Source organism: Pipistrellus hanaki, assembly GCF_964339955.1.
Source record: "Pipistrellus hanaki genome assembly, chromosome: 14".
Taxonomy (NCBI): Eukaryota; Metazoa; Chordata; class Mammalia; order Chiroptera; family Vespertilionidae; genus Pipistrellus; species Pipistrellus hanaki.
The window spans coordinates 34,412,161-34,425,487 of NC_140516.1; the positions used below are offsets into that span (position 1 = coordinate 34,412,161).

General features: G+C 35.7%; 1 protein-coding gene across 1 annotated transcript in view; it reads left to right on the plus strand.

Moving 5' to 3' along the window:
• The window catches only part of TBC1D12 (TBC1 domain family member 12), a 62,705-nt gene extending 51,350 nt beyond the window's left edge, over positions 1 to 11,355 (plus strand). The window contains exons 10-13 of the mRNA XM_084903479.1: positions 1,944 to 2,072; positions 6,193 to 6,302; positions 8,375 to 8,633; positions 9,523 to 11,355. Of these exons, the coding sequence (XP_084759605.1) occupies positions 1,944 to 2,072; positions 6,193 to 6,302; positions 8,375 to 8,633; positions 9,523 to 9,591 (567 nt within the window). The 3' untranslated portion in view covers positions 9,592 to 11,355. The remainder of the gene's footprint in view (positions 1 to 1,943; positions 2,073 to 6,192; positions 6,303 to 8,374; positions 8,634 to 9,522) is intronic.
• The last annotated feature ends 1,972 nt before the right edge of the window (positions 11,356 to 13,327 follow it).

A 13,327-nucleotide genomic window follows, 5' to 3' on the forward strand; every position in this document is an offset into this window, starting at 1 on the left:
GGCCAGCCTGGCCTGATCTGCCCAACACATTTGTGCACTGGGCCTCTAGTATGGTGATAGGCACCTAATAACTTTGGTGAGTGAGTGAGTGAATGAACAAATGTACAAATGAACATGCAACAAAATAGAGTAAGCTCTACCAGGTAGCCACCCTATTATGAGGTCTCTAAGATTCTTCTACTTTAAGACAAAGGTGAGAAGATGAAGGTTTTATGAAGGTGTTCCAGTTAAACATGGCAAATTGAACAGTCACAAAAGAAGCGAGAGAAGTAAGAGAAGAACAAAGAAATAATGGGTCACAGAAGCTAAAGGAATTCTGCTTAGTGGGTAGGAAAGTACCCATTGCATTTTACAATAAATACCACTGGTCAACCTGGTTAGAGAAATTTCAGATAGTATAGTAACAGAGTGGGAATCCAGATTAAAATGTGCTAAAAAATTTTTAAGGTTGCTAAGAAAATTGAAACAAAGGTATTATTGCAAATATTCTTAGTGGCCTCTCTGTGTAAGTGTATTATATAAATACCTACCAGAAGTAAGTGCTTGTTAAACTTTTTTTTAATGAAATAATGAATATTTTTACAATAGCAGTTTCATCTGCCTGCTCAGAAATGTAAAATAGGTCTCTGTAACTCTCAAGCAAGCACCTAGATAGCTTAGCCTTTTACTCAAGGCCTTTCTAATTTCTCCCATTATTCCCATTATAAGCCTTATGTTCTAACTGTGCTGGTTTTATATGTCTTTACTTATACATCTTTCTCCTTTTGGAATGGCTGTTTTATTATTTCCTCCTCCTACCTTTCCAGGAATCCAGCCTCACTATCCCAACCTCCACCTCTTCTTTCTTGGGATTTTAGATTGCTTTTATCCTTTAAAAAAAATATATTTTTATTGCGTTCTAGAGAGAGACAAAGGGAGGGAAAAAGAGAGAAACATGGATGTGAGAGGGAAACATTGATTGGCTGCCTCCTGCCACAGGTATGTGCCCTGACCAGGAATCAAATGGTAAACCTTTTGGTGCCCTGAACGATGTCAAACTACCTGAGCCACACCAGCCAGGGTAATCTCTTTTATTCTTAGTCCTCACTTCCTGCCTCAAACAGATGTGTTATAACAATAAAGACCATCACCTTGTTTTTTTGTTTTTTAATATATTTTATTGATTTTACACAGAGAGGAATTGAGAGGGACAGAGTTAGAAACGTCGATGAGAGAGAAACATCGACCAGCCGCCTCCTGCACACCCCCAACTGGGGAGGTGCCCGCAACCAAGGTACATGCCCTTGACCGAAATCGAACCCGGGACCTTTCAGTCCGCAGGCCGACACTCTATCCACTGAGCCAAACTGGTCCCGGCCATCACCTTGTTTTTATTAAGCTTTGTGATTCTATGCTTTGAAAGACTTCAGAGGAAGATGAAATAACTAGTTCACTGAGATAGGCTTCTGGAGCAAGTGAAAGCTGATATTTTTTTCCAAAATTTTTCTTTTTATTTCTTTTTATTATTTTAATATTTTTTTTATTGATTTCAGAGAGGAAGGGAGAAAGAGAGAGAGAAACAAACATCAGTGATGAGAGAGAATCATTGATCGGCTGCCTTCTGTACGCCCCCTACGGGGGATCGAGCCCATAACCCAGGTACGTGCCCTTGATTGGAATTGAACCTGGAACCCTTCAGTCTGCAAGCTGATGCTCTATCCACTGATCCAAACCAGCTAGGGCAAAAATAATTTCTTTTTAAACTACACCATATAATAAGAAAATTTTAAATAGGGAGATTTTATAATTATTGAGTTCTCTGTATTTACCTTTGTTGTGGGGGAAAAGAAATCTTAGTATTTTACCTTATAATATTACTTTGTAATTTTTCAGGAATGCAATAAATAAACACTATAGAATTATTATTATAAAACCATTTTGATTAATTTCCTTTCCCTTTGAAGGTCCAAGGGATGTCCTTCATAGCAGCAGTTCTTATTCTCAATTTGGAAGAGGCAGATGCCTTCATTGCGTTTGCAAATCTGCTGAATAAGCCATGCCAGTTGGCCTTCTTCCGTGTGGATCACAGCATGGTATGGACATTGGGAATGATTCATGTTTTTTTATTGACTGTCAGTTTCAGTCTGAATGTCCTTTTAAATATGTTTTTTTTCTCTCTGCTTAAAAAAAAGTGTATTTTTTTAATAAAGCTTTATTGTTCAGATTATTACAATTGTTCCTCTTCCCCCCCCCCCCCATAGCTCCACTCCACCCTCTGCTCTCACCCCCCACCCCCACTGTCCTCATCCATAGGTGTATGATTTTTGTCCAGTCTCTTCCCGAACCTCCCACATCCCTTTCCCCCTGAGAATTGTCAGTCCACTCCCTTTCTATGCCCCTGATTCTATTATATTCACCAGTTTATTCTGTTCATCAGATTTTTTATTCACTTGATTTTTAGATTCACTTATTGATAGATATGTATTTGTTGTTCATAATTTTTATCTTTACCTTTTTCTTCTTCCTCTTTTTTTTTTTAATATATGTTTTATTGATTTTTTACAGAGAGGAAGGGAGAGAGATAGAGAGCTAGAAACGTCAAGATGAGAGAGAAACATCGACCAGCTGCCTCTTGCACACCCTCTACCGGGGATATGCCCGCAACCAGTGTACATGCCCTTGACCGGAATCGAACCTGAGACCCTTCAGTCCGCAGACCGATACTCTACCACTGAGCCAAACCGCTTATGGCTTCTTCCTCTTCTTGAATACCTTTCAGCATTTCATATAATAATGGTTTGTCCGTGATGAACTCCTTTAGTTTTTTCTTATCTGTGAAGCTCTTTATCTGACCTTCAATTCTGAATGATAGCTTTGCTGGATAGAGTAATCTTGGTTGTAGGTTCTTGCTATTCATCACTTTGAATATTTCTTGCCACTCCCGTCTGGCCTGCATAGTTTCTGTTGAGAAATCAGCTGACAATCTTGTAGGTAATTATTTTTCTCTTGCTGCTTTTAATATTCTCTCTTTGTCTTTTGCTCTTGGCATTTTAATTGTGATGTGTCTTGGTGTGACCCTCTTTGGATTCCTTTTGTTTGGGGTTCTGTGCACTTCCTGAACTTTCAAGTCTATTTCTTTCACCAGGTGGGGGAATTTTTCTGTCATTATTTCTTTAAATAGATTTTCAGTATTTTTTATTATTATTATTATTAAATATATTTTATTATTATTATTAAATATATTTTATTTATTTTCTACAGAGAGGAAGGGAGAGGGACAGAGAACCAGAAACATAGATGAGAGAAACATCAATCAGCTGCCTCCTGCACACCCCCATGGGGATGGTCCCGCAACCAAGGTACATGCCCCTAAATGGAACCAAACCTGAGACCCCTCAGTCCACAGGCCAATGCTCTATCCACTGAGCAAAACTGGCCAGGGCGGTTTCAGTTATCTTGCTCTCTCTTCTTTTTTCTTTCTTTCTTTTTTTTAAAAAATATATTTTATTGATTTTCTTACAGAGAGGAAGGGAGAGAGATAGAGAGCTAGAAAAGTCGATGACAGAGAAACATCGACCAGCTGCCTCTTGCACACCCCCTACCGGGGTGTTCCCACAACCAATGTTCATGCCCTTGGCCGGAATCGAACCCGGGACCTTTCAGTCCACAGACTGACGCTCTACCACTGAGCCAAACCGGTTTCGGCTTGCTCTCTCTTCTTCTGGCACCCCCATAATTCAGATGTTGGTACGCTCTAAGTTGTCCCAGAGGCTCCTTACACTATCTTCATATTTTGGGATTTTTTTTTTATTTTTTTATTTTTTTTGCTTTTTGCTTTTCTGGTTGGGTGCTTTTTGCTTTTTTGTATTTCCAATCTTTGACTTACTTCTTGTGATCCTCTAGTCTGCTGTTGGATCTCTGTATATTATTTTATATTTCAGTCAGTGTATGCTTAATTTCTAGTTGGTCCTTTTTCATATCCTCAAGAGTCTCACTAAATTTATTGACAGTTTCTAGAAGATACTTTTTTTGCTTTGGTAGCAAGCGGACATTTAAAAAAAATTATTTTATTGATTTTTTTTAGAGAGAGAGGGAGAAGGATAGAGTGTTAGAAACATTGATGAGAGAGAAACATCGATCAGATGCCTCCTGCACACCCCCCACTGGGGATGTGCCTGCAACCAAAGTACATGCCCTTGACCTGAATCAAACCTGGGACCCCTCAGTCCACAGGCTGACGCTCTATCCACTGAGCCAAACCAGTTTTGAAAAACCTTATAACTGTGGTTTTGAACTCTATATCCAGTCATTTGCTTTCCTCCATTTCTTTCATTTGTGATCTGTTTCTTTGTCTCCGCATTTTGGCTACTTCCCTGAGTTGATAGAGTGGCTTTGTGTGCTAGATGTGCTATAGGGCCCAGTGGCTCAGCCTCCTCAGTTAACTGAGGTGGACACTCTTGTTGCACCCTTTTGTGGGCTGTGTGCACAGTCTTGTTGTAGTTAAGCCTTGATTGTTGTTGGTATCACTGGGAGGAATTAACCTCCAGGCCAATTGACTGTGAGGATCAGCTATATCTATGATGGGAGAACTTCTGTGCTGGAGATACCCTTATGAGGTAAGACTTGCTTCAGTGGAGCTTTGGTGCTCACTTCTGTCTGCCCCCTGAGTGTGTCCCTTATGGATCTGAGGAGTTGTAATCTGGATGGTCCTACTTTGACCATTGGGTACACTGGCTCTTGGATCTCCAAGGAGGTGCTAATTTAGCCTCTGCCTGAGGCCACCCAGCAGGAAGTACAGATAGATCTGCAGATTCCTCTTTGTTTGGGTTTTGGAGGTGCCCAGATGAGGCCCAGCTGTGAAGCAAGGCAAACTGCTGCTGGGCCTTGGGCCTTCTTTTGGATGTTCTGGGTCTCACTGACTCAGCTGCAGTTTGTTAGGTAAGTTTAGAATTCAAAGGACCAGACCATTCATATGCAAAAGCCTCTGTGCTCAGCTTGGATGAGGCAGAGTCTCAGGGTGGAGCAAACAGCATTGGATTCATGGGATGGGATCTCAGGGTGGAGCTAACAGTGATGGCTTCCCGTCAGCCCTGCCTCAAGAGGCCCCTGGGTCTCAGTGTCCCATTGTAATCGCTGCAAGCACCTCTGAGAGAAAGCCACCCTCAAGTTTTGCCCACTGCCAGACAGTCTAGTTTCTCCCCGTGTGAGTCTGGGTCCTTAGAGTCACGCCCAGAACTGGAGTTCAGAGCAGTTAGGAGCTTGAGTCTTCCTCCCAATTGGTAAAGCCAGCAGCGTATTCAGTATCTCAGCACGTGCCTCTGTACCTCTGCACTTTCTTTCTGCAGCTCCTCTGAGTCTCAGTGTGCTGTTCTCTTTCCTTCTAGTTGTAGAATTTCCACTCAGCCAGCCTTCCTGTGGTTCTGGATGATGTCCGTTTTGCCTTTTAGTTGTAGTTTTGAAATTGTTGTGCGAGGCAGCAGTTCTTGGTTTCTCCTTTTTATTCTTAAATATTTTTTATTTTTTTATTTTTAGAGATAGAGAAAGGAAAAGGGATAGAGATATAGAAACATCAGTGAGAGAGAAACAACATCAATCAGCTGCCTCCTGCCTACCCCTTCCTAGGGATCAAGTCTGAAAACCTGGGCATATAACCTGACCGGGAATCGAACCTTAGTCTCTTAGTTCCTGGGTCAATGCCCAACCACACCAGCTGGACTGAATGCCCTTTTAGATTGTGAAAACAATAGAAGATTAAAGTAATGTGATCTAAAAATAAACTTTTCTTATGCTAAGTGAAGTAAGTCAGGCAGAAAAAGCCAAGAACCATATGATATTTGCTCATGTGGAATATAAAATTGAAACTCGTGGACACAGCACTGAGGTGGTTGCCAGAGGGAATAGGGGATTGATACGGGCCTAATGTATAGTGATAGAAGATGATGTGACTTTGGGTGGTGAGCACACAGTGAAACATACAGATCTTGTAACATAGAAGCCTACATCTGAAACCTATGTGATCCTATTAACCAGTGTCACCTCAATAAACTTAATAAAAGAGTAATAAATAAACTTTTCATTGAAGTATAGTTTTATGAATGCATGATGAAGACTCAGAAGAGGTGCTAAGCAAGAGTTTCTGTTAATTTATAATTGAGGATTTATTTAATTTCTATTTCTATAGCCTACTCTAATTATTGATATTTCCATTTTCAGATGTTGAAATATTTTGCAACATTTGAAGTATTTTTTGAAGAAAATCTCTCCAAACTATTTCTTCATTTCAAATCTTATAGTCTTACACCAGACATATACTTGATAGACTGGTAAGTGATAACTTATGAACATGAAATATAATAATTAAAAGGAAACATAGGGTAACTTTTTGTGTGTTTTAGGAACTAAAGTTAGCTCATGCAGAGGATCATAAATATAAAAAAACTCTTCCCTTACAAATAAAGAAACTCACATTTTTGTGGGGAGGCATTTGATTAAGAGCATGAACTCGGGGGTTGAAATCAGAATCTCTCAGTTTGTGTTTTAATTTCTTATAAAAGGGGAATACCATATTTTGAGTTGTAGTGAGGGTGTTTTACATGGATTATCTCATGCAATGCCTAGTTCATACTAAGCTTTCAACGTTAGTTGCTATATCTTGTTAACACACAAGGGCTTGTGATAGTTATTATAGTGTGGTATTTTTTTTAAACTGGGCTTTTTTTCAAGGCTTTGTCCAGCTTCTGACAGGAATAATGTCTTATTTAGGTGCTAATGTCTTTTTTCAACTTTACAATTCTAGCTTCTCTGTTTTAACTTAGAGGGTTTGCCCAAGACTTTGGTGAGCAGTAGCCAGTAGATTATAGAATGGCAGGTGAATTTTGCCAAAGAGATAGAGGAGTTGATCTTAAGATAGGTTAAGACTATATATATATATATATATATATATATGTATATATATATGAAATATTTAAACCTTAAATCCTTATCATTTAAATCAATAGGTTTATGTAAATTTTTAATATAGGCAAAGAAATAATTAATGGCATTGAGCAAATATGATATCTTCCCAGTTATTTGGGCTTCTTTTATTCAGACTTTTTTTTTTAAAGTTATTTTTCAGGTATTCTCTTTCATTCCCATTAGGAATGTTAGAGTTCCTTTGGATTATATCATGGGACCCAGAGGATCAAGATCAAATATTAAATTTGTAAAGAAGGGGAAAAAAATAACTTGGTTGTCAGCCTTGATGACTGTGAACATGAGGCACATCAAGGTTACAACTGATATAGGGAACAGAATGGAACTGATAATGAATGAATATCACATATTAGAAACTGCCTAGGCACTATGTGTTTCTACTTTAAGAAGTAGACATGGATTTTTGTTTCACTGCCTCTGTTGAATTTATTATATACAAATCCTAGAATCAATTGTGTGGGAAAAAATAGGAATAAAAAAGTGGCAGTGCTAGTAAGTTTTGTTGTTTGTTGTTGTTGTTGTTGTTGTTGGAGAGTTTTTTGTTCCCTTTCTCAAGTTTCATCAGCCCTAACTTGTAAGACACAGTCTGTGTAAAAACTGTGTACTTTCTTTGCCAATGCAACTTTAAGGAGAAGTTCTCTAGCACCTATTCTCCCTACTTCCCCAACCAGAATGCCACCCTGAAGCACCACTGGATAATGAATTACATGATCAGACATTGTCAGCAAGGATGTGAAAAAAACCATTTTGGTGATTCTGTTGGAGCGTATACATTGCTCCAAAAGAAGTAGTAAGTAAAGTTTGGTTAAGGGGGAAAAAAAATAACCAGTGGATGTTTGTGGAAGGAGAAGAGAAAAGAGAGAAGTAAGACTTTATAATTTTGTATTTAGGTTACTAAAAGATGATACTTGGGTTTCTTATATAAAAACAATAACTAACTTTTATTGAGTATTTCTTATGTGCCAGTCACTGTTCTAAAAACACTTTACATATATAAACCTCTTTATTTTTTAAAACAATCCTAAGTTGTAGGTTACATTATCTTTTGTTTACTAATAAGGAAACTGAGGTACAACAAGAGTAAATAATCTTGCTCAAAGTAACACAACTAATAAAGTTGCATATCTAAGATTCAGACTCAGGCATTCTGGTTTCAGAGCCATACCCTTAACAGCTAGGCTGTTCTGCCACTCTAGTGTGTATTGCGCCATGTCTCTACATAAGGTTGTAAATTCACATAATTTACTTACGTATTACTTAATTTTGTATTACTCAAGCTGTTTGCGGGGAGAAGCCATATTTCATTTGCCTTTTTATCCCTAATTAAGCACTGTGTTGTTGTTTTTTAAATATAGAGATGCCTAATGAGTGAATGAATAAAATGAACATTTTCAATGACTATTTTCCCCCCTAATTTTAGGATCTTCACCCTATATAGCAAATCACTACCACTTGATCTGGCATGTCGAGTTTGGGATGTATTTTGCAGAGATGGAGAAGAATTTTTATTTAGGACTGGATTAGGGATCCTGCGATTATATGAAGATATTCTCCTGCAGATGGATTTTATTCATATAGCACAGTTTCTAACTAAATTACCAGAAGATATTACATCAGAAAAGCTGTTCAGCTGTATTGCAGCAATTCAGATGCAGAATAGCACCAAAAAATGGCCTCAGGTAGAGTGACATTTTCCCTACTTCTAATAGATGTGTTAAAACAATCAGTTGACTTCTTATAAAAAAACAAAACAAAAAACAGTCATGTATTTCTCAAATGTTAGTGCTTAAATTTTTTAAAAAATCTTTTAAAAGTAATTCTTGACTTTGAAAGAGCAAGAGTTTAAAACAGATTGCTTCTTTTTCACCTCTCCAAATCTATGGATTTATTTTTCTGTAAATTCAGTAATATTTTATGATTTTAGTGAAGTACAACTTACAATAGTCAGTCTTTGCAAAAGCAAATATATTATTATTTTTGTATTTCAAATAGTCAGCAATTATATTAAACACGTGTTATGTACTAAGGATTTGCAATAGAAAGAAAATAATATATGATCCTGGCTTTTTAGATGCTTGGTCTTGTTAGGGAAGCAAACATTGGCAGTCTAAGTAACATAAAAGACAGTAGTATTATTTGCTTCATGAATGATAGACAATAGACTAGGCATTATAAATAAGCTCAGTTTTATTGCTTATGAAAATGAAATGTAAGGATATTGGTCCAGAAGATGTTCTGTTACCAAATAGTAATTTAAGACTACAGGATGGGGCAAAAGTATGTTTACAATTGTGAGAACACAAAATACAGAGTTTATTCTTGTTTTATTATTTATTTATTATTATATTATTTTCCATGTAAGCAACTGTAACCCTACTTTTGCCCCAATCTGTATTTAACAAGTGATGAAAACTGAAAACTAAAATATATATCATAAAATTGGGTTGAAACAAAAGAATTTGAGAATGGCAGTCTCAAACTTAAGTGTTGATATACTGTAGTTATTTAATTCTCTTAAATCTACATGGTAGTGTTTTGAGGATTAATCTTTACTCTGTATAATTTCAGGTCTTTGCATCTGTAATGAAGGATATTAAAGAAGGAGACAAGAATAATAGTCCTACTCTGAAAAGCTAATCTTCAAAATTAACAAACTAATTGGAATATAACTGTCTTTTGATAAAAGTTTTTGTTTCCTATGTAAAAAGGATGGAGAAATCTAAAAGAATCAAGACATGGAAAACTGCTGATTTTGAATTCCATGGCTGAAGTAAATGAAATAAGTAACCTATTGACAGTATTAATTTTTTTAAAAAGTATTTTGTAGGGAGCATCATTTTACAAAAGAAAAAGTTTAAATGACTAGTTTATACTCCATAATTTGGAGTGAACAGTAATGCAATAAAAATTTTTTAACAGCTTTGAAGATACTTTAAACTTTACATCTTTTTTTTTTTTTTTTTTTTTTAATAGTCACCATATAAAAGCACTTTGGAGGTCAGAGCAGGATTGTTAAATACGACTTTAACTTCCAAAATACTATTTGAAATAAACACCTTAGTACAGATATTGTGTATCTCAAGTGCTTACCTTTTGAAGATTTTATAGACCAAGAATAAGCAACTTTGGTTGTAAATTATTTAAGTTACTGAAGTTGTTTATCTTCATTCACAGGTCGGGGCAAATCTTGGTTACATGGGAACTGGAAATACTTGGGAAGTTGATTTTCATGTTTTTCCACTGTATCATGTCTATTTGTTTCTTAAAGAGAATTTTTTTTCCCTTAAGTAATCCTATTAAAGAAATTTAGCCTTTCTGTTTATAGTTTAAAAACTTGTTCATCTAGTAATTTAAGAAAGCTAATTGGTAGAATCTTTGCACTTTAGTGGACTGAAGACTTGATTTGGGGAGTAAGTCCATAAATATAAATGAGATTTTCCCCCCCATTGGTAAAAGTAAAAAAGTATGAATTTTGACAGTTCTTGGAAAAACTTGAGATTTTTTAGTTAAAATTCCTTCATTGTTTGTAGAAATAAAATTTTTTAATTTCAGTTTGAAATTTGAAATCTTAATATGTAACCAAGTCTATGACTTGTAAAATACTGTGCATAATTTTCTAATCAACGTAAATAAGAGTAAAAGATAAAGTGAACTTTTTCTAATGAGTCTAACTTTGATGGTAGAGTGGATAGACAAATTATTAATTATTGGTAAATTGACATTACATTTATTATAATATGTTTAATTCTTATACCTAAAATAAAATAAATCACTTGAATATTATGAGTGATATATAATATGTTGTTTGGTTAATAGCATGTATAGTGTGCTTTTATGTTGCAGTTTGGTTTGAAACAACACAGCACACTGTTTCTGTTAGTGGTATATTGTCTTCAAACTAACAAGCCTGAGGGTCTTGTTAGTGTAGTGACTGCCTTTTTAGGAGTATGGGACCAGATGTGCCCGGATATTTTTACCCCATGGGTCATTCTAGCCTAGGGACCACTAGTGGAACCCTCAGAAGTTAACTCCTGTCACAGGAGCTTCCTTAGTGGAAACTAGTAGTGTAATAAAATATTGAGGGAGCACCCAGGGTCTTATAAAAGGTTTTATAATAACATTTTGACTCTGGTAAATACTTCTTTCACATTGGTGACCCTGACAGAGGGAATGTAAGCCCTGCAGCAATCTCATTGAGATTATTCTACCTGCCTGAGTTTAACCTTCCTTTTGTGTATTTCTTTCTTGAGTTGGACCTAAGTTACTGTATTTCTTTTTCTCGTTTTTATTATTGTACAGTTTCTTTACCTTTCAAATATAAATGTATATATAAAATGTAAATATAAGGAATTCACTAAAAACCACTATTAACAAGTACTGTGTAAATAAAACTTGTAAGCAAAGTAATTACGTGAAATGAGTCTTCATTACTTTGGGGATATCTGGCTTATTTAATCACAGTTGGAGAAAAAAAAAAAGGAATACACTTTTTTGTTGCCAAATTTCTCTTCCAAGGGTGAGACTGACAGTACTGGCAGATAAAATATTGCATTGTATCATGCCTTGTACCTCCCATACAGACAGTATGGAGTTATTTACATAGTCAATGTATGAGAGTTTTTCTTTTGGTTAAAGTATATTTTCAATTAAAACATAACTTTTCCTATAGTCCCCAAGATACTGTAAAATTTAACATCGTGTTTCATTTAGTCTAATGTTACATAGGTATTTAATTTGCCATGTCTAATATTACAAAATGAAACACCATGTTAAATTTCACAGTATCTTGGGAAAAGTTACATTTTAATTGAAAATATACTTTAACCAAAAGAAAAACTCTCATATATTGACTATGTAAATAACTCCATACTGCCTGTTTGGGAGGTACAAGGCATGATACAATACAATATATATATATATATATATATATATATATATATATATATATATATATATATATTTATATTTAATCAATATGTGTATTTCTCACTTAATTGTCCTTTTAGCCCAGGTTTATGTTGTATTGTTTAAGTGCTATTAGAGGAACCCATTAACTATCAAAGTTTTCAGAAGTCACATAGTTTTTGCTGATTTATTCTGCATTGATGACCTTCATATAATTTAATTGAGTATATTTGACTTACAAAAGTTAGGTAACATTTGCAAAAAGACATTGAGATTTTCAAAGCCTCTGACTTGAAGATAATGACTTTTCATTGTAACTTGGGAATTAATGTTATCTTCATCTAGAGAAGTCAACATATTAGAGTCTATACTGTTGGAGGTTATAATTCTAAATCATATAATCATGGAATAATTCACATAGTTTCATAATGCCATATGATTTATTTTTATTTTTTCATAACCTATTTTTGTTTAGATAAAACTATTTTGTATTCCAGGAGTATATTCAAATACCAGAGATTGGTATAAAAGAGGCAAAAAATATGTGAGGTAACATTGAAAAATTAGATTTTAATTTGCCATGACTAGTTCACATAGTGTCAGTCTTGCCTCTGGGGGGAAAATTGATTTTTGTATCAAATCTATATTGTTTTGATATTGTCAGAGCAGTACCTAAAATATGAATTCCCAAATGTATTATAGTAAAGTTTAATTAATTAGAACCTCACTGCTTCATAACATGTAAAGACAAAAATTAAAGTTTTAAAAAATATTTCAGGGAAAGTAGCCACTTCAGAGAGAGAAGCCTTGGCCTTTAGATATATATAATCCCCTGAATATATATATATATATATATATATATATATATATATATATATATATATATATATGGTATGTTTTTATTGATGTCAGAGAGGGAGAAACATCAGTGATGAGAATCATCCATTGGCTGCCTCCTGCATGCCCCCTGCTGGGGATGGAGCCTGAAAACTAGGCATGTGCCCTGACTTGGAATCAAACCAGGACCTCCTGTTGATGGGTCCACACTCTACCACTGAGCATATTTTTTATTTTTTTGTTATTTTTTAAAGACTCCAGATTCTTTTTTTTTTAAATATATTTTATTGCTATTTTACAGAGAGGAGGAAGAAAGAGAGAGAGCTGGAAACGTCGATGAGAGAGAAACATCGACCAGCTGCCTCTTGCACACCCCGTACTGGGGATGTGCCCGCAACCAATGTACATGCCCTTGACCAGAATCGAACCTGGGACCTTTCAATCCACAGACCAACGCTCTACCACTAAGCCAAACCGGTTTCAGCCTGAGCATATTTTTTTTAAAAAATATATTTTATTGATTTTGTACAGAGAGGAAGGGAAAGAGATAGAGTGTTAGAAACATCGAAGAGAGAGAGTCATCGATCAGCTGCCTCTTGCACACCCCCCACTGGGGATATGCCCGCAACCA